The sequence below is a fragment of the Cricetulus griseus genome, chromosome 4, assembly GCF_003668045.3.
Source record: "Cricetulus griseus strain 17A/GY chromosome 4, alternate assembly CriGri-PICRH-1.0, whole genome shotgun sequence".
Lineage (NCBI taxonomy): Eukaryota > Metazoa > Chordata > Mammalia > Rodentia > Cricetidae > Cricetulus > Cricetulus griseus.
Window position 1 is genome coordinate 141,275,958 of NC_048597.1, and position 20,761 is coordinate 141,296,718.

Sequence of the window (20,761 nt, forward strand, 5' to 3'; positions counted from 1 at the left end):
TGACTTTGCCTCTAATTGAATATATAGTTATACCCTTGTCTTCGGCTCTTCTGCCAATGCCACCATCATACCTATATCTACCAGCTATCCCAACAGGGCACAACAATGAGTTTTTCTATTAGACTCATTCTGTAAATGGTGTCATTGGCCAGATCTTTGCCAAGATGAGCAAAGTGGCATTAAAATGATATTCATGTACAAATATATAATATGATATGTGCATATTTATAGGCTGACAGCTCTTTTTAAGTGCAAGGAATCTTTCTCAGCTTTTTCTAATCTCTTGTATTTCTTTATAGTTCCTCCACAGATAATGAACATCTCTTCAGACATTACTGTGAATGAAGGAAGCAGTGTGACTCTGTTATGCCTTGCAATTGGCAGACCAGAACCAACGGTAACATGGAGACACCTGTCAGTCAAGGGTAAGATGTTTACCATGCTGAGTTTTGAGAGAGTGTATTAAGAAAGGTTAGTTCTCATTCAAAAGGAGCATTGGCAGCCAGAAAATAATCCTATATGTGAATGCAATAAGGCAGCATCTCAAAAGCAATCCATTCTATGTGTCTGCTGCTGAGCACCATATTCCAGGAAAAGAATTTGTAGAAGAAATTTACTGAAACTATTTTCTCAGTTCTTTCCATGACTTAGAAAGCCTTTGACTCCAAACTGAAAGGAAGAGTGGGTGTATAGCTTTTGTCAATGATAGTGACTTATGTGGAGATGGGTGTGTCATTTCTTGTAGTGGAAGGTGAAGTAGATATCATGCCCTTGGGAACTTTGGCATTGCTGCACATGAAGTATAAAAGACTCCTGCTTCAATACTTCCAGGACAGTTAGGCAGAACCATACCCATTGGATCTGAACACACAGATCTTCCCTGAAAGGAAGAACGAAAGTATGAGTAGGGGATTACAGTAGGCATGACCGGGCTGGGTAGTCAGCAATTGGTATTAAGACATCACATCAGTTGCCATCATCTCTAACTTAGTAGGAAGGAAATAAAAAGGACATGGGTCCTTCTCCCCTTAGAAATAAAACTTGCTCCAACTTGAACTTTCAAGAATGGGCACATAGCCACCTCATATATTACACTATTGCCAGAAACTGTGATTTGATTCTAGAGAATATACAAGAATAAAGTGCTCCCTCAGGCATTGGAAAACCCAAATGTGAAACCAGTGAATAGGAAAATACACATATGCCTGCATGCAATGTAAAAATAATGTACATTTAAAAGAAAGCAGAGAAGTAAATCTTCATAACCTTGAGAAAGGCAGAGATGCCGAGAACACAAAAAGCCTTCTCTGAAAAGAAAAGAAAAATGAAAGACTTACTTGAGTTTCCCAGAGCTGTCTTTGCCAAGTGTGAAAAACTTCATAAATTAAATGGAAATGTATTTCTTCACACTGTTGGAGGCTGTGTGTCAAAGGTCAAGGTGTGTCCAGGCTGATACCCTTCCTTGGTTTATTTCCTCCTCCTTTTTTTCTAGCTTCTGGTGGTTTTCTATCAGTCTCAGGATGTCTTGTTTTGTAAATGTGTCACTCTGATTTCTGCCTTTATCCCCAGTAGCATACTCCTTATGAGTGAGTGCAAACTTCCCATTTCTAAACGAAGTACACCACATCCTATAGGGATCATAGTAATTATCTCTTCTTGTTTGTTTATTTGTTACTTGATTGCCTGTATAAAAGACTCCATTTCCATTAAAACATCATTAGAAATCAATGAAAAGTCAACTCTCTAAAAAAACTTACTTCTGACAATAATGTTATCAACTATATATGAGAATTTATAGCATACAACCCTAACAGCCCACCTAAAAATGATCAAAATAGGAGTATCAAAGCAGGAAAAGAACATGAACATATTCTCAACATCATTATCACAGAAATGACAACTGAACCACAGTGAGATACCACTATGGATAGAACCACTAGAAAGACCAAAATTAAGCTTGTGGGAGTAGAAGCAGACACTCACAGCTAAACCTTGAACTTGTAAGACCCCGGGAAGCTCAGGCCTTAAGGATCTCAGCCCAGGACCACAGTCACCCCAATCAGCAGGAGGAGTCGAAAGCTTGATGCAAACAGCTTTATTTTAGTTGTTTAAGGAGCTAACCCCATGTTAGCTCGGGTCTTCTATCCATCCACCATGACGGATGGCAAGGAAAGACAGCTCGAAGCGTCTGCATAGAGATCTTATAGGGCAGCGTAAGGGGAGTGTCTAGGGGTCCGCACAGGCTCAGGACTGGTGTGCCTCCAGGATTGGAGGGTTTGCCCTGTGTTGATTGGTCAACTGGTTGTTATGACCCATAGGCCCTTGAAGGGTGGTTGCTATGCTCTGTGAGTCATTGCTGTGCACTTGTCCGTAAAGCACACTCAGAGCCATAAAGCATAGCACCACCAGCTAACTTCTGATTAGTTCCTTCCCACGAGGCAGGCATCTGACCTCCTAGTGACTAAGACTAGGTCAGACAAGCACTGTTTGGCTGTTATGGCTGCCTAAATGGGGAGCCGGTCCCTTCAAACTGACCTGGAATCCAGTTGGAGAGAAGGAGGACTAATGAGCAAAGGGGTCCAGACCAGGCTGGTGAAACGCACAGAAACAGTTGACCTGAACAAGGGAGAGCTCTTGATCCCCAGACTGATAGCTGGGAAACCAGCATGGGACTGATTAAGACCTCAGGAACATGGGTTTCAGTGAGGAGACCTAGGAAATCTATGGGGCCCCTTGTAGTGGATCAGTACTTATCCCTAGCATAGGAATGTGGGAGCCCATCCCACATGGAAGGATACTCCCTGAGCCTAGACACAATGGGGTGTGCCTAGGCCCTATCCGAATGGATATGACAGACTCTAAAGACCCCCTATGGAAGGCCTCACCCTCCCTGGAATGCAGAAAGAGTACGGGATAGGTAGGGTGTTAGTTGCAGTGGCAGGGGAGGAGGGGAAGGAGAGGGAACTGGGATTGCCATGTAAAATAATCTTTCTAATTCATATAAAATATTTAAAAAGAAAGACCAAAATTAAATGGACTGATAATGTCAAGTGCTGATGAGACAGTGAGCCACTGAAGCTCAGCCTCATCAGCTCTGGATCGAGTAACTGAGTAAGCACTGTGGAAGGAAATTTGTTATTTTACTGTAAAGTGGAACATATATTTAACATACACTTAGTGTAAGTATACACAAATGTACACTGCATGTGTTACTTTCATTCACAACAGTTTAAACTGGAAGTAGTCCACATGAACACTGACAGCAAGTGAATAAATATAAACAATAGACCAAGGTTGAACAATCAGAAGAGTCAACCGCATTCATATGACACAATGGATGAATCTCAAAATCACACTGAGAAAGACAGATGTAACTACACACACACACACACACACACACACACACACACACACACACACCAGGTGATTTCCTTTAAATAGACCAGGTCTAGACCATAAACCACTAATCCATAATGACAGAAGCCAAGTCATCAGTTACCTAAGAGGGTCTTTGGGTATCACTGACTGCAAAGTTGTGTAGGAAATGCTGTGTTGGGGTGGGGCTCTTTATCTTGAGTGAAATGATAATTATAATAGTTTCAAATAAGTAAAAATGAGTATAACTTTACACTAAAAATAGGTGCGTTAGACTGAGTATAAATTAGATTCTAATAAATTTTGAAGTTTGTTGACATATAAAAATAATGTACTGAGGTCTTTCCCTAATTTAGGGCATCAGTCATTTTAATAACTCCAAAGGAGTGATGATTTGTCAATGGAATCATCACCTAAGCAGGGGCCATTTTCTTCCTCACACACTGAGAACATTCATGTTCATCCCTGCATTTTTCTAGGGAAAGATGGTACTAATAAAGCTGCTTAAACTTTTTGATAAAGACTACAGATATTGAGACCTAAAATTTTAGTATTATAACATCAACAGGAGCATTAAAACACACACAGTGGGCATCACAGAGCTCTGCTTTGATCACATAGCTCAGCTAAGTGTAGCCATAGTGCAAGTTCCCAAAGGCACAAGCCTCAGATGACTTTTGTCTAAAGCTAGAGAGAATTTAGGCTTTATGTGATCGACAAGAATATGTCCAACTAGGAGACCAGTTTTTATGCACTTGGTAAAGTTGAATGTATTTGTAAATGCCTTAAATCCCAGAATATACTTATTTGATCCCAATTATATAGTTCTCGAAGTCTGGAAACATTGCAAAAGGAATTTTGACTTTGTGTAAGTGTTTTGAAGCAAATCTTTCTAAAGGTACACTGGTAAGAGTTCCCCTTTTAAAGAAGAGGCATTCATTCATCTCCCAATCTTTTGTATAGTGTAATAGTTGCAATTCAGCATCAGAAAAAAAAAACAGCAAATTCTAAATTTAAATGTTGCCTGTGCTTTTTCAGTCTCTAGGACTGAGCTCCATGGCAAGCAGGGCTTTTTTTCTCTAGGCTTTCGGCTCACCAGATTTTGTAGGCCACTATTGTCTTTGCTTATCTGCTTGCAATGACATTTAAACATTTCAACTGAGGGCATTGTTTCTGAAGTTTTAAAAGATCTGGAGAGTTTGAAAGTTTGAAATCTGCATCTGCTAAGTGGACCCAAGTGTTATCTCTGTTTAAAAAGATGTTGAGCTCTACTCAAAGTCAGAGAGTTGTTCTAAAGAGGAACATCTAATACAATGTGAATATCAATCGGCATTTTAAGGGGAAAAAAATTGTTGGTTAGTTAGAATGGAGGAAAAGCAAGTAAAGATTACAATGATGTTTCTTTTGGCATTCCAGTGGTGTTATACATGAAGACTGTGCTCACTGGACAGCTTTGTTCCCAAGAGACTGATGCATTTTGGAATATATGGCTTATATTATGGACTTAGATAATTAGAATAAATAAACAAAGTATTAGTTTCAGAAAAGTCTTCCAACAAACAGACGATTGAGTTAAGAGTAATATTCACACTTAGGTAGATTTTAACATGGAACTCTAAGAGAGGCATGCATCTTAGTAGTGGACTGTGTACCTAGCCTGACCAAGGACCTGGGTTTGAAACCCAGATTCATAAAACAGCAGTCTGAATATATGCAGCCAATTCCTAGAAATCACAGAATGTAGTAAGAGTAAGTGAATGTGTAAATCCTTTACCATGTGGGAGACTGCTAACCATAACATTGATGTGCCCCCCAAAATATGAGGAATCTCTGAAAAAAATAAAATATAATGAATGGAAAGTTACAAAAAAGTATAAAGATCAAAGTACAGAAATGGGATTACTACATAAAATTATAGTTGGACAATGGGGGGGTTGCAGGCAGAGATATGGTGGTAAATGTTTGTTTAAAATGGTCTGTTAGTGAGGTGGGAAGAGGGAACCTTGAATACTATTACCCAGTTCTCTTGGTGCAAGCATCGGGACTATTAGCACTTTCTGGGGAGTCTATCTGTAGCAACTTCAATTTTCCAGCTCATTTTCCCATGAAAACCCACACCTACATCTAAGAAAGTCCTCAGCCCAAAAGTAGCTACAGGGGTTGAAGAATGCACAAGATTCCAGATGTGGTCTAAAGATTCCCAGATCCTCTAATCTCTAGACTGAGGGAAGAGCTGAAGGCCCCCGACTTTTTCCTCTGCAGCATGACAATTATACATGAATTCCCCACAGCCAGCATTCCAGGAGACCTGACCAACACTTCCCAGGAAAAAATGGGCATTTCACAGGATCATGATGAAGTGATGTGACGTCTCCAGAAAAAATGGTCTGTAGATGTCCATTTGCATTTTCACAGTTAACACATAAACCACTGAGAGAAAACTACACAGCTTTAGATATAAAAAGTTATTCTTAATCTTTTCAACAGCAGATAATGGCTTACAACTAAAATATATTCCGATGACACTTGGCCAGTGGGCTTTACACACACAGTTGTGTTGCAAAGTAACCTGCAGCTTAAGACTAGAGCAAAAATTCATAGGTTTCTGTCTGAATAATTTGAGTTCTGCAGAATAGAGGAGACACATTTTGAAACAGGTAAGTAGAGTGGGTAGGCAATTGGCCAATGTGTTTGCAGCACACCGTGAATGAGCTGGGTTTCAGGAATTATTTTCTGATCCCTTCCTATAGAAAAAGAAAACAATAATTTGGATCATTAGAGTCAGGGGATGGCTCTTCTGTGTGTAAAGAGGGTTATGAATACAAAGATGTGGGGATGGTAGCAGAGAGTCTCCATGGATCTGCTCTTCTCCAGAGGCCTGTGCTTCTTTCCTTCCTGTAATACCATAACAATCCACTCTAATGCCTCACACCTGGCCAACGTCTAATGACATATTTGGGAAGGCCAGATGTTTGGGGAACATAATGAAGTCTTCTCTTCTGTCTCCCTCCACTGAGATTTTTAAGATGACAGCATTTCACCTGTGAGTGAGCTCCTTACACAATCTTCTCATACAAGGGAATACCTCGGGGAACTGGTGAATGAATTATTTTTGCAGAACTTTCTAGGTAACTGGAGCAGACTCTTTTATGCATTGGCTTGAATTATTTTAATGGGAGCATTTTTAAAAAATGCAGCAGGCTGTCTTCTGATTCTTGTCTAGTGAATGGCATTTAGCCTCATCTTTATAGTATTACAACAACACTACACATTCCAGTTTTTTGTAACTGGGTACTTAGGGACTAGGGTAATATACCCTTTAGACACCTTTTAAATCCTTGTGTCTGGTGTCCATTGTTCCTTGCTTTTCCTTTCTTCACCCCAGTCACCCTAGTAATTGCCAATTCTCCCTAAAGTTGGTGTGCCTACATTTCAGCTGCTTCCTTTCTTCTGATTGTTTGCTTCTAATTTGTGAAAGTGAAGAATCTGCATAACTCAATGTATTGAGTCTGAGCAAGAACCAGATGGAGGGGGCCTAAGTTATCATGGAGTGATGAGGTACTCTGATGGTCATCAGGAAGAAGTAGAGTTTGGTATTGTTTTACCACAGGAAGTTGCTTGATACATGGGTTCCATGATAGTGGGGAGCTAATGCTAGCAAAATCCCCATCCATGGTTCTCTTTTGTTTGGCAATTCTATCTTCTGTACTCTGTATTTAATACTGAAGCTGGGAAGTGTACAAGCCTATGCCTGTTTCAACCATAGTCTTTGTTTGTTGCTCTGTAATTCCCAGGAAGAAAGTCTTAAACAACTTATCAATTACTAACCACCCCAATTATATATAGGTACAAACCTCTTTCAGATGGTGTGTTATCTACCTGGATGTATCTGGACTTCAGTGTTTTAGACTTGAGCTTGAGATCTCAGCTTAGCTCTTAACAAACTCAGTAGGATTAGAAACATCTCTTCATCCATCTCCCTGAGCCTCAGTTTCCTGTACTATAGAATGGGACTTTGTATGTCAATCTCAACAGATAATGTTTGGGATGAAAATAAAAAGAAAATGGCAAGCTTCCATTACTGAGGAACTTGGGTTTGCAACTCTTTCTTTTATATAACAGTTGTTCTGTGTATTAGTCAAATGCAGTCTTAAAAGCCTGTAGCCTATATGTAACTTAGGAACTGGCTATCACAGTCTTATGTTGGAAATTCACTGTGTTACTAGAAAAATGGAATTCCCTTCCATAAGTTCTTAGTCTTGTTAACAAAAGAATTTTAAAATGGATTTAGAACAAAGCTCCAGAACCACTTTATTAGTTTGAAAGAAAAATGACCAAGCAGGCAAGTTGTAAACCATGGCAGCTTCTAGGAGAATGAGATATATAAGAGGACCCTTTTGAGTTAGGGGCCATGAGAAAAAGCAGGATCAGCAATAGACCTCCTCAACAAACAGTTGTGTACCAAAGAAGAGGGACTTCAGCGAAACAGTGAGAAACCCTGTGTTGGGGTGGGAGGGTCAGGAAAAGCATGCTTTGTTTTTGGCAAGTATTGGATAAAGAAATAGAAAGAGAAAGGAAAGTTATCCTCTTTGAACTGCAACTCAGAAATGTGGGTGGGCTTAGCAGCTCTGCCTGGCAGAATTTCTATAAGCAACTACATCAGGGGAGGGGCTTTGGGAAGGGATCAGTACATTGTCTCAATATGGGATAATTATTCCTCCTGCCTCCCAAGTATGTTTTCAGGTAAATCTGCTTTCCAGAAGGTATGGTCTTAGGGTCAGATGGCTGACAGGCCCATCCAGAATAACTACCAAGGGATTAAACAATAGTTTGTAATCTTCTAATCTTTAGGGCAGGTCAGAATCTTATGCCTCCACCCAGGGCCAGAAGTAGAACTCCAAACATTCTTTTGACCAAAAGGAAGTAATCTTCTCATACTGGGCCTCAACAAAGCTATTTTAAATATTAAGGAGGGGCAAAGCTGATGTTTCCCATTTGGGTATTGCTGAGGAAACAGGAGATAGTATCCAAAGCCAAACATGATGAAGGGGTCCAATGGCCTCCAAGGTTGCCCATCCCTATCTAGCTTCCCAACAACTTGGTCAATACCACCCTTGTATTTACCTTATTTAATGTTCCAGTAGTTCTGGAAGAAAAATACTAATATTTAATTTAATCTCTTATCCCTCCTCCCTTGAGTCATTAACCCATCAGATCAGTGTTTCTGTCCCCCACCGATAATCTGGAAATCATACAAATGTTTTATTGTGATGGACAAATTTGGAAGAACTAAAATGTCTTTCACTGAGTGGGTAGCTAACCTGTGGTATATCCACACCATGGAATACTGCACAGAAAAAGAAAGAACCCTTCTTAGTGCACTTGAAAACTTAGAAAGGATGAAACCTGGGCACTATGTTGAGTAGAAAGATATTATATACTGTATTATTCTACTTTCATAATATTATCATAACAGCAACAGTATGGTGGCTGACTACAGACCAATGACTGACAAAGAGTAAGGGCAGAAGAAAGAGAAAGTAATGGGATGACACTGCTTTGGTGTAGAACCTATCAATTTTGATTGCTGTGGTAGTTATATGACTCTATATACACAATGAATTGTTCAATCATATATAAAATAAGGATGCAAAACTGGGAAATATCCATGTTAGTTTCATAGCATCCTTATAGTATATGCATATTAACATGTGTGTATAGCTTTATTTAATATTGATATGCAATTAACACAATATACCATAATTGAGGAAACTTAGTGGTCAGTGTATGGAATTTGTCTACTATTCTTATACCATCTTGTAAATAAATATTAATTTTAAAATAAAACATTGCAAAAAGGAATGGGAAAATGAAGCTATGGTTTTCCATTAATAATCTATCACTATAAATGCTTACAGAGAGGTCTGTAGTTTATATGTCTATGGGTATAATCTTACATGAGCTTATGATAGTTCTCCAAGTGGGTCAGGGAAGGAATACTCTGCCTGTTTCAATAGACACAAAGGGAAAGACATGACAGGTGATTCCCAGCTGGCTGAGCCATCTATGAAAGGAACCTAGTTTCTGGTTTTTTGAATCTGGAACTCTTTGTACTACACAAAAAATGGTTCATATGACTTCAAACTGGAATGGTGCATTTTAAATCAACTTCTGCTTGTTAGCAGGGGCACCCAAGGGTGCCCACTATCTTTTGAGTGCCATCTGCACTCTCATCTTTTCCTTCTTTCCTCCATACCCCCTTCCAATGTCTAGCCACGTTTCTAGCTCCACATCAAGTTGTTTTAACAAAAGCGCTGCCTCCTAATGAAAGCCACAGCCACACCATTGTCTACTGATGGTCTCTGTTACTCCTCTGCTTCAATTAAAATAAACCCACTAAGACCTTCCAGCCTCGTTTCTCTTCTACTCCACCCCATGTCCAAGTTACAGCCACTGATAGAAATTGCCTATTAGTTGACCTGCTTCATCATCCACTCTAACTACTGCTCCTTTGTCTTTCTGCAAGGCAGCCAGGATCCTTGTTTCTAATCTGGAGTCATGTTTAGAGCCTAATTAATCCCTGGAGTGTGAGAAAGAGGTGTCTGAGATGAGAATTCAAGGTTATACATATCTTGCTCAGTGGAACAGTTATGGGCAAACAAGCTGTTCCTCTCACATTTTTGCAAAGCAAATTTATGTTCGCTAACTTTGGTTCTTGTTGTAAATGAGAAGTGTATGAAGGTCTAGCAATGCGCTTTCACCATATGGGTGCCCATATGTTTCTACCCCTTTGCTTGCGTACATTTCGCTTTGGCATGCACATATGCCTGTATTTTTGCAACTTAACAATATTAAAACTAATCCCATTTATGCTCCTTTTGGGTGAGTTGATTGAGTCATAAATTCCTGAGAATCTCTTTCTTGGGATGTTGAAGATCTGATGCCTGAGTAGGGGGAGGGCAGAGTGAGCTATTCTGGCAGCAGATGCACTCAGCCTATGCGCCAGCCTGCCTGATGTCTCTGACCCAAGCTCCATAGTTGGATACTAACATTAATGGCTGGGAAGCATGAGCAGATAAAGCCTTGGTGATAACCCACATTCTGCCTTCCTTGTGAGGAGGACTCTTCACTAACAAACAGATGGTAATTTCCCAGGCTTCCCTCTCTGAAGTCCCTGGTGTTGTGACTCCTCTTGGACTGAGGAATCTTGATGGCTGGAGGTGTAACACTGGATATATAGTCAGTATTTTTATTTCCATTTCTCACACTGAGCTGAGAAACTATGGTTGTCAGAAACGAAGCAGCTGGAAATTCAGCTTGGACTGAAATGATGTTTAGCTTCTTCACCAGGCTATTTGGAGAATAAATATAAAAATGGATATTAGCATGTATCATACTGGGTGAAAACCTCAACTAAGTCTCTGTAAAATTGGAATTGGCAATATTGCTGCCGTTTGTTGTCAAGCCTTCTCCAACTTTATTTCTTACCCATTCATTCACTCACCCATTAGCTTTATGAACAATATGTGTTTCGTGTGTGGTGTCTCCACACACACACTGGTGTGGAAGGTAGAAGTGAGTCCTATCTTAAGGAGCTGGAAACCTAGAGAAGAGGTGGCACTCAGTGATCAACTTGACTCAGCACGTGCCATGTCAGTGTGTGGGGACACAGGAAAGTATGACCCAGTGAAGGGCAAGGTTTCACCAGAAAGGTGACATTTGGGTGGCATTTGAGGATGAATAGAAGTCCATTAGGGAGCTTGGCAAGGTGGCATACATCTTTAATCCTGGAATTTAGGAGGTAGACATAGGGGAAATCTCTGTGAGTTGGAAGCCAACCTGGTCTACAGAGTAAATTCCAGGACAGTCGGGACTGTTAACACAGATAAACCCTTTCTCAAACAGCAACAACAACAAGAAAAAGTCCATTAGGAGAGAGAGGGGTATATGAGCTCTTGTTAGCTCCCTAGGTGGACACTTCCACAAAAGAAACACCATGGGCAAGTTGGAAGAGGGAGCTGGGTCTTCAAAGAAGTAATTCTACATGCTAAACAAAACAGAGAGACATGTCATACAGGATACTCAAGGATTTTGCTCATTACTCTGAAAACACTATATATATATATATATATATATATATATATATATATATATATATATAAACTTCAAGAAATAAACTTCAAGAAAGCTTGGTAATAAGGTGATCCTGTATCTAGATTTAACTAGAAACATCTAATTTCTCAACTACTCATTCTCTATGTAAATATGGCAACTGACTAAGCCTCTGCCTCTGTCCCCCCTCTATGAACCAGAATGAATTAGTAATGATACTTTTCCTTTATGGAGGCAAGGAGAATGGAATTTGATAGTATCTATTCCAAATACTTTTAGATTTTAATATAAGAATAGAAATTAACATGTATCATAGTAAGTGTAAAATTGGAATTAGAAAGGCACCCAATGCTGCCTGACGTCTGTTGCAAAGCCTTCTCTATGCAATTGCTATATCAAATTATGCTATTGAAATCAGTAGGACACTGATAAAATTGAGACCAGCTTTACAAGTCCTGTAGATCTAATTGGCCTCAGCAGTGGGTCCACAGTGACTCTTGCTGCTGAACTGAAATTGTGGGCTTCAATAGAAAATAATAAGCAGCCTGGCCCCACACCAACACACTGCAGCCACCTCTGGAGATAATGTGTTTTAATTTAGATAGTGAGCCCCTTTGCTTGGCCAGATGTTGAAGGAACCTAAGAACAATTCATTTCCTTCTTCCTTCTGGCATGGGCACACCTGAGAATCTTTGAAAAGACCCCTGGCTCTAAATCTGACTACTGACTTTCCTTGGAGTTCCTTTTTCATAGGCATTTGTCTTTCTTTCCATAAACCTCTACCTTCCTAAGGCAAAGTTTTTATGAATCACCTTCTTGGTGAAAGTATTTTAAACTGGGTTTCCACTATTTACAACCAAACTTACTATGAGTAAATTTGCCCTGCCATGTGTCAGTATGCAGCCAAGGCAAGTACAACATAGCCCCTGTTCTAGACAGAAAAGAGACTGGAGGAGAAGAACAATAAGCCTCCCACAGTAAAATAGTTGGGAACACTGCAAGAAAGAGATTGAGGAGAGGTAATCTGAGGTCACTGATAGACTTTTTAAGATCTGTGTTCCTATTGTGATTTAGGAAGGACAGTGGCTTCATTAGAAGTTCCAGGTAGCTTGCAGGGAGGTCCACATTTAACTCACTAATAGCTAGAATTGGACAGACAGACACACACACACACACACACACACACACACACACACACACAGAGAGAGAGAGAGAGAGAGAGAGAGAGAGAGAGAGAGAGAGATGCCTAGTTATGGGATTTTCAAGGCTTTTCTACAAACTTAATATAACTAAGTGCACCGTGTTGAATTAGTATGCTTCCCATGAACAAAGCATCAATGACATAACACTCAGAAGCTTAAGCACTGAGAGGTTTTGTCCTCTTCATTCTCTCAGTGCTCTGGGCAAACCTCACAAAGTGAAAAGAGAATGTCTTGATAAACTGAGTTACTGATACACTGACATGTCCTGGTGATGATATACCCCATTTTGGCTAGATGGGAGTCCGTTCTTCTTGTCCTGTGCTTTGGCCACTGGAGGTCTGGTTAAGTACATGAGCTGGCTCGTTTGTAAAGTTCCTAACACAAAGCATACCACCTTACACTTCAAGTGTGATCAAAGAATTCCTATTGAATAACTGCATTCATATGATTTTATATCCCTCTAATATCATGCCAGAGACAAAGAAAAGGGAAGCACACTGATGACTTGCCAAGACCTGTCTCCATATCCAGGGACTACTAGGATGATTGTCCTGATGTGCAGAGGGAAAACTGTCCAGGTGTCTTAGTCACTGTCGTATTGCTGTAAAGAGACACCATGACCAAGGCAATTCACATAAAATAAGACATTTAATTGGGGGCTTGCTTACAGTTTCCAAGGTTAAGTCCATTATCATCACAGTGGGGAGTATGGCAGCATGCAGGCAGTAGCTGGTCCATCCTGGTTCGTAGGCAGAGAGAGAGAGAGAGAGAGAGAGAGAGAGAGACAGAGACAGAGAGACAGAGAGACAGAGAGAGAGAGACAGAGACAGACAGAGACAGAGACACAGAGACAGAGACACAGAGACAGAGACAGAGACACAGAGACAGAGACACAGAGACAGAGACAGAGACACAGAGACAGAGACACAGAGACAGAGACACAGAGACAGAGACACAGAGACAGAGAGACTGTACCTGAAACCACAAAGCCTGACCCCAATGACATACTTGTTCCATCATGGGCACACCTCCTAACCCTTCTAATCCTACTCAAGAGTTCCACTCCCTGGTGACTAAGCATTCTACTATATGAGCCTATGGAGTACATTCTTACCCAAACCACCCTGGGGGGGGGGGAGGCAATTCAGGATTTATCTACAAATTTGTAGAAACAGTGTTCTCTCTAAAATGCATTCTTTCCATCTTCCTGCTTCCTCCTGTCCCTAAAACTTCTTTGCTGGAGAGCAGGTGATCATCTTGCTGAGGCTTTATTTATTGTGTCTTCAGCCAATACTCAAGCTTGCTCTGGTCTAGCTTTCTAGATCACAATGCTCTAGGGTACAAAAGGTGTTTGTTGTTCTAGTCTTGGACAATCACGTGCTCCTAGCAAACTGTGACTTGTGCAAAGAGGTAGCACAAGAATTGCATGACTTAGCTTGACATGCTTAGTTCAATATTGGCAAAGTGGGGAGCAATCTTTGCATCCCATAGGATAGATTTGTCTCTGTGACACCAGAATTTTGACCTTCCCTGTTCCTCCAAGCTCTGTTTCTCCATGTCTTCCTCCTCACAGCACCTGCTATCATGGGCTTCCCACAGTGCTAACTGTGAGTTCCCACATTGCTGGAGCTTGAGAAATGACTCTAGAAATGGTAGCAGTGGGGGAAGTTCCTTCCGCCACAGTTTAAAAGCAGGGAGCATGGTTAATTAGCTGCTTCTCTTAGTATGAGATCCGGATGGGAGAAGGGAAGACTGAAGGTGCTGTTTGGAGCATTTTAATTGGAGTAGGCTCTCCAATCTTGTGAATGTTCCAGCCTGGGAGAGACATCCTCCACTGGAGGTAAATGGGATCAAGGGAAACTGATCTCATTAAGCAAAACTGGTTGATTGTCACTTTGAATGTGGGTGTCACAGTCAGAGGCTGTGATTGACTCCCACACTAACAAGAACTGGGGATGAGGGAAGAGGTGAGGAAAGCAGACTTGTCAATACGATGGCATCATGAAACTCCTCCCACCCTTCCCCTGCAGGTCCCTTGGGGTTGCCTAAGAATGGGACACCTGGGACATCTCAGTAGTACAAGCAGGCAGCCAGAGAAGTCTTCTCTGTCTTTTCATTGTCTAGGCTCTACTTCTTCCTTTTATTTTTTTTCTCATCTTTTTTTCGCTCCCGAATAATTTATTGTTGAGAGTAACCCCCTGGGAGTGCCAGAAATAGTTTGGTTTTAATGATATTCTGGATGATTTTGCTTCCTAAGAAAAATGCTAGGTAAAGTAATGGATGTAACCAGCATTACCATCCACCACTTCCCAAGTGCCACCATACAGTCCTCTCTCTCTCTCTCTCTCTCTCTCTCTCTCTCTCTCTCTCTCTCTCTCTCTCACACACACACACACACACACACACACACACACACACACACACACACCCCTTTCTCACCTCACCTCTGCCTCTTACAGCATCAAAGTCATAACTACTCTCATCTCAGTCCTCCACAGTGCTCTCCTTGCTCCAGTGAGCCTGGGCTTATTTGTCCCTACACAATTGGAGCCGGATACAGTAATTACATCTGCAGTGAAAGGGTTTCTCTCCCTTACCAGCAGTAGGTATATTGCTAGTGCTGCTAATGAGGAATGAGCCTTTCCTGCAGAGCATCATAGGGCCACAGGAAGCACTGGGACATCAGGCAGCAAGACATCTGGAGTTTTGGCCAGGGCCACAATGTATCCCAATCTGTACGTCATTCATGTTCCCACTACATTTTCCCATTTGGGAGCCTGACAGCAGTTGGAGCAAAGGCAATGTGGCCATAAACACTCCAAATCTGAATTGTAATGTCAAAGCGTCTGGTTCTGAGTATGATGTAAAAGTTCCTGTAAGACATAGACGCAGCCTCTAGCTGAACCTTTATTCTCAGGGCCTGAAAGGATCCACACAGACAGCTTCTCCTTCCCGTCCTGGCTCCAATAACTTCATCATTACTGTGATCATGAACACTTCCCAGGCTTTCTTCTTTTTCTGTGCTCTTTGTGACCTCCTCCCCTCCACCGATTGGCTATATATATTTGTGTCAATCTAAGAAGATAAGGCATGGCATATCATCATTGTCAAACTTTAAATGTGTCAGTGTGCCGCTCTTGACTTCATCTCTCCTCATGTTCACAAAAGTCTTCTGTCAAAAGGCAGAAGACAAAAAAGCAAAGCAAAGATAGAAAGTGACTAATACACACCTCTTATAGAGGTGGCAATAGAGGTCTAGACTGTCCTGTAGATGGAGACAGCTATCGTTCAGTTATATATTAATTCATTTAATCATTCATTCTATAAACTAATTAGTGAGTGCCAGTTACTCACCAGGATTCAGAAGTACTGGCACAAGCCTATAATCCTAGAAGTCAAGAGGGCCTTGCCTCAAAATTATAAAATAAAATTAACTATCATATACTGAACTTGAAACTGGAGTAAGAAGAACCGATATAAGTATTTATGGTTTCAACAATAAGATGACAACGTAGTAAGACACGAATAGTGTCTATGTTTATAGAACAATGGCCAGGCCAGTGGGTTAACAACATAGTAAAAGATATGAAATGTCTCAGAACTACCTCAGCTAACTTGTTTTGTTTTGTTTTGTTTTTTCAAATGTGGGATAGCTGGGCAGTGGTGCTGCACACCTTTAATCCCACACTCGGGAGGCAGATTCAGGCAGATCTCTATGAGTTCAAGGACAGCCTGGTCTACAGAGCTAGTTCCAGGATAACTAGGGCTGTTACACAGAGAAACCCTGTCTTGAGAAAAAAAAAAGGTGGGAGAATCAGGAGTGGCTCCTAGGAAGATGACTCAAAAACACATTCGGAGTATGAGAAGAAAGAACACAGCATGAGTGAAGAAGAGGAGAAATATCCAAGGCATCAGAGGGAGATAATGAGATGAATGATGTATAAAAGAGAAATAGCATGTTGCCATTGGTAATATAAATGTAGTTTAGTGTCCTGGGAGCATAAAGTGTAAAGCTGTTGTAGGGAGATAGCATTGAGATTACTTGTCACAACTTAATTATCACATAGCATTGTACAGAAACGGGCTTGGTCACACCCACCCAGCAACACCGACTTTAGCCGACATCTTTAAGGTGATCCTCAAGTAACAAACATATTAAATGCCTGTATATTTCCATCAATCCTAGACTAGGATTGCTGACTGATGTTCTCTGCCAGTTTTTTGCTGGTTTGCTCACAATATACAATTTTTTTTATTGTTTCCCTCAATGTTTCATGAGAACTCCAAGCTGACTGGATCTCCACTTTATCACAGTCTATGTTCTCATGCTTCAGCAGGAATTACTTTTCATATTTCTAACCAAACTTAGTTGGTGTCCTCTTAACTTGGTCATTCTGCAGCTCTATGTCAATTGCTCTGAATAGCATTAAGCCTAGGAACCAAGAATGTATCTTTAGGTGTACTTTGTCAGATGTTAACATTTATGTCTCCATGGTAGTTATATAAAATTAGGCTTAAGAAATGGATGTAGATCTGGGCTTTGTAAAACACAACCATGATCCCAGCATTCAGGTGGCTGGGACAGGAGGTTCAAGTGTTCAAGACCAGTTCAGGCTACATACAAAGCAATACCTTATCTCAAAAAAACTAAAAGGAAGAAGTATTTGAAGAGTGAGTTGTTACAATAAATCTTTCCACCAAAAGCTGCCTGAGCCCCACTGCCTTGTGTGAGCTTTATGCCAGCAGCCTGCCCGAGTTAGACCCAAATGAATACATAGAAACTTGTATTAGGTTCAAAGCGGCTTGGCCAATGACTAGGATTCTCATCTGCTAGCTCAGTCTCAATTATCATACATCTATATATTTTATAAGACTTATCTTGCTGGTGGATCACATCCTGCTGCTGGAGGATGTGAAGGGGAAAGAAAGGCCCTTCCTGTTTCATCTTTGCTTAAATATGAGTCTCCTTGCTATGTCACTTCCTGCCTGGATCATCACTTCTCTACTACATTTCCCAGAGTCCTCTTTGACTCCTAGTCCCATCTACTTGCTGTCTCATTCGACAAACAGTATATTATTTAACAATCAATAAGATAAACATACACAGTACACTCTCCATCAGTGAGTTGCAAACTAATTCACTTAAGTGTAGCATTCATAGTAACAAATTCATATGTAACCACTAACCCAAGATGATACACCACATTTCCTTTAGCTCAAAAAGCTATTGATTATTTTCCAAAACTTAGTCCTACCCAATTTGAGTAAACACCATGTCTGACTATTGTGTATAGGCTTCTTGAAGCATATATTTACCTAGAATGTACACACATTTCTTAGAAAAAAAACACATATGGAGCTAGAAAATATGTAATAAGCTGTAATGCACATATACACATTAAGTAGATATAAAGTTTTATATAATCTTAATATATATATTCAGAATTATTTGATTCAGCTTTAACATTCTTTTACATAACAATGTGAGGTCCCTTTTATTTTGGCCAAACAGTATGATATTATTTAAATATGTCAATATGTGCTTTCTCAAGAGCTATTGGATACACACTTACCTACTTCTACTCTTTTGACTACTGTGAGAAAAGCTGCTAAAATATGTAAATGCATTTGTGAACACAAATTAACACTTTTCTTGGGTTATAACTTGGGATTGGAATTAGATGGTTGAAGATGGAGGTTTCTGTCCCACCAGGTCCTGCCAGACCACAGATGGTCATTCTGTGCATTCAAACTAAATTATACAAGAAACTGCCAAAATGTATTTCTAAGTGGTTGTTCCATCTTATGTTCCTACACATTGTATAAGCATTGAGATCATTCTGAATGCCTGTCCATCACAATGGCATTCTCTCTTTCAAATGCCATATTTGATTTTACATTGCACTCCTAGGGGAGCTAATGATGATTGCACTGTTCCTTATTCTGACTGGACATTTGTGTATCTTCTTGTTTGAAATATTGGTTGAAGGGTTTTGACTCTTTTTGATCAGGTTATAGCTATTTCTATATTCTAGATACATTTCCTATGGAAGATGAGTGTGGGAGTGTGTGTGTGTGTGTGTGTGTGTGTGTGTGTGTGTGTGTAGATACATAGGGATAGAGAGGAAGAGGACTTTTGTCTCAGCCTATTTATCTTCTCATTTTTGTTAATGATATCTTTCAGAGGATTAAGTTTTTAAATTCTGATAAAATCAAATTATCAACATTTAACATTGTTGTGCTCTTAATCACTTATAATATTGGATAAAATTATTCAAAAACCATTACATATTTTCCTCTAAAATGTTTAGAACATAACATTGCAGTTTAAGTGTGAGGTTTACAGAAGTTAATGTATGTGCATGGTACGAAGAAAGACTTCAAAATAATTTCTTCTATATGCTGTAAGTCAGTCTAACATCATCTGGCAGGCACACTCTGTCCTTTTCTATGAATGACCTTGAATTCATTTTTTTTTAAAAAATTAACTGACCATTGATTTTAGTTTCTCGCTGATAGTCTATGATTTTTTCCTTTCACTCTATCCCTGTGTCAATACCATGCTGTTTTGACAACTGTAACTTGATAATGTCCTAAAAACCAGATATTGTAGATTGACAACCATGGAGTTTTCAAAATAGTGTTCTTTGTATTTTCACATAATTTATTAATGGGTTTCAGAATATCTACTGAGTATGTGAAAATCGCAATTGTGAATACATTTTAATTATAGTTAAGTTTGATGCCTTAACAATATTGATTTTTTTCAATGCTTCAAACATATTGTACCATTGACCTAACCTTATTCAATTATTCTCAATAGAATTCAAAATGTAGTTATAAAGCAATTTGTGTTTTCAGACACCATGGGCAATACTGTTTGGATTTCAATCTTAATTGATTATAGAAAATATGTAGAAATACAATTGACCTTTATATACTAAGCTTGCATCTTCTGACCTTGCTAAATTTATTGGTCCTAATAACTTTTGAAGATCAGCTAAGATGTTAAACACAATTTATTTTATTCTCTGTAATAAAGAAGGTTTAAATTATTTCTTAACAATGCGTAGGTTTCTACCTTTCCAAATTATATTTGGTTGCTTTCTCTGAACTTTCCATTTCCTCAGTTAAGTACAGTATTGTTGGCTGATTTTAACACTGAAGAAGTTTTCATTTACTTTTAGTTGTGCGTGCGTGTGTGTGTGTGTGTGTGTGTGTGTGTGTGAGAGAGAGAGAGAGAGAGAGGGAGAGAGAGAGAGAGGGAGGGAGGATGGATGGATGGATGGATGGATGGATGGATGGATGGATGGATGGATGTTGTACTTTTTCAGGTACTTCATTGGGCATCAGTCTACATGATCATATGATGTATTCCTAGAAATGATTGCTTTAATATTAAACTGACCTTGTATTCCTGAACTGAATCTCATATCTTCATTCTTCATGATATATGCAAGCTATTCTTTTTTTTTAATGGGGAGATTGAATTTTCCCAAGTTTTGTTAAGGATTATGCTTCTATTTTGTTCATGAGGGCAAATGATTTTGAATGTTGTGTACTGGCTTTGGTTTCAAAGTGATTCTGGCTTACAGAATTAGTTGGGAAGTAGTTTACACTATTTTATTTTTGGAAAAAAAAATTGGATATATTATTCCATTCTATTATAATAGCTTATAGTAGGAATATTTAATGGCAACCATCTTTATCTTAGTAAGATATTCATATATGTTATTTTTCTATTAAATATGGTACTGGTTTCAGAGAGTTCCTTTATACAAGATTGTCCTGAGCAATTTTCAGAATATCTGTCTCACCAATCCCTGTATATGGGAGGTCTTCCATCTTCTGGAACCTTCTTCTTTGTTCAGTGTCTTGAAGTTTTCATTGTAAAAGTTGCTCACTTCCTTTTTTATATTTATTCCAAGATGTTTTTGAGGCTACCATGAAATGTACAGTTTCCCTGATTTATTTCCTCATTGTCATTTGTATATGGAAATCTCCTGATGTTTGTGCTTTTTCCTACTTAGGGTTTCTACTACTGTTAAGAAACACCATGGCCAAAGGCAAGT

General features: G+C 39.6%; 1 protein-coding gene across 3 annotated transcripts in view; it reads left to right on the top strand.

The window, feature by feature from the left end:
• The window catches only part of Opcml (opioid binding protein/cell adhesion molecule like), a 522,006-nt gene that overhangs the window by 412,158 nt on the left and 89,087 nt on the right, over nt 1-20,761 (top strand). For all 3 annotated transcript variants that reach the window (XM_035444368.1, XM_027411722.2, XM_027411723.2), the window contains exon 3: nt 300-425. In XM_035444368.1, the coding sequence (XP_035300259.1) occupies nt 300-425 (126 nt within the window). The remainder of the gene's footprint in view (nt 1-299; nt 426-20,761) is intronic.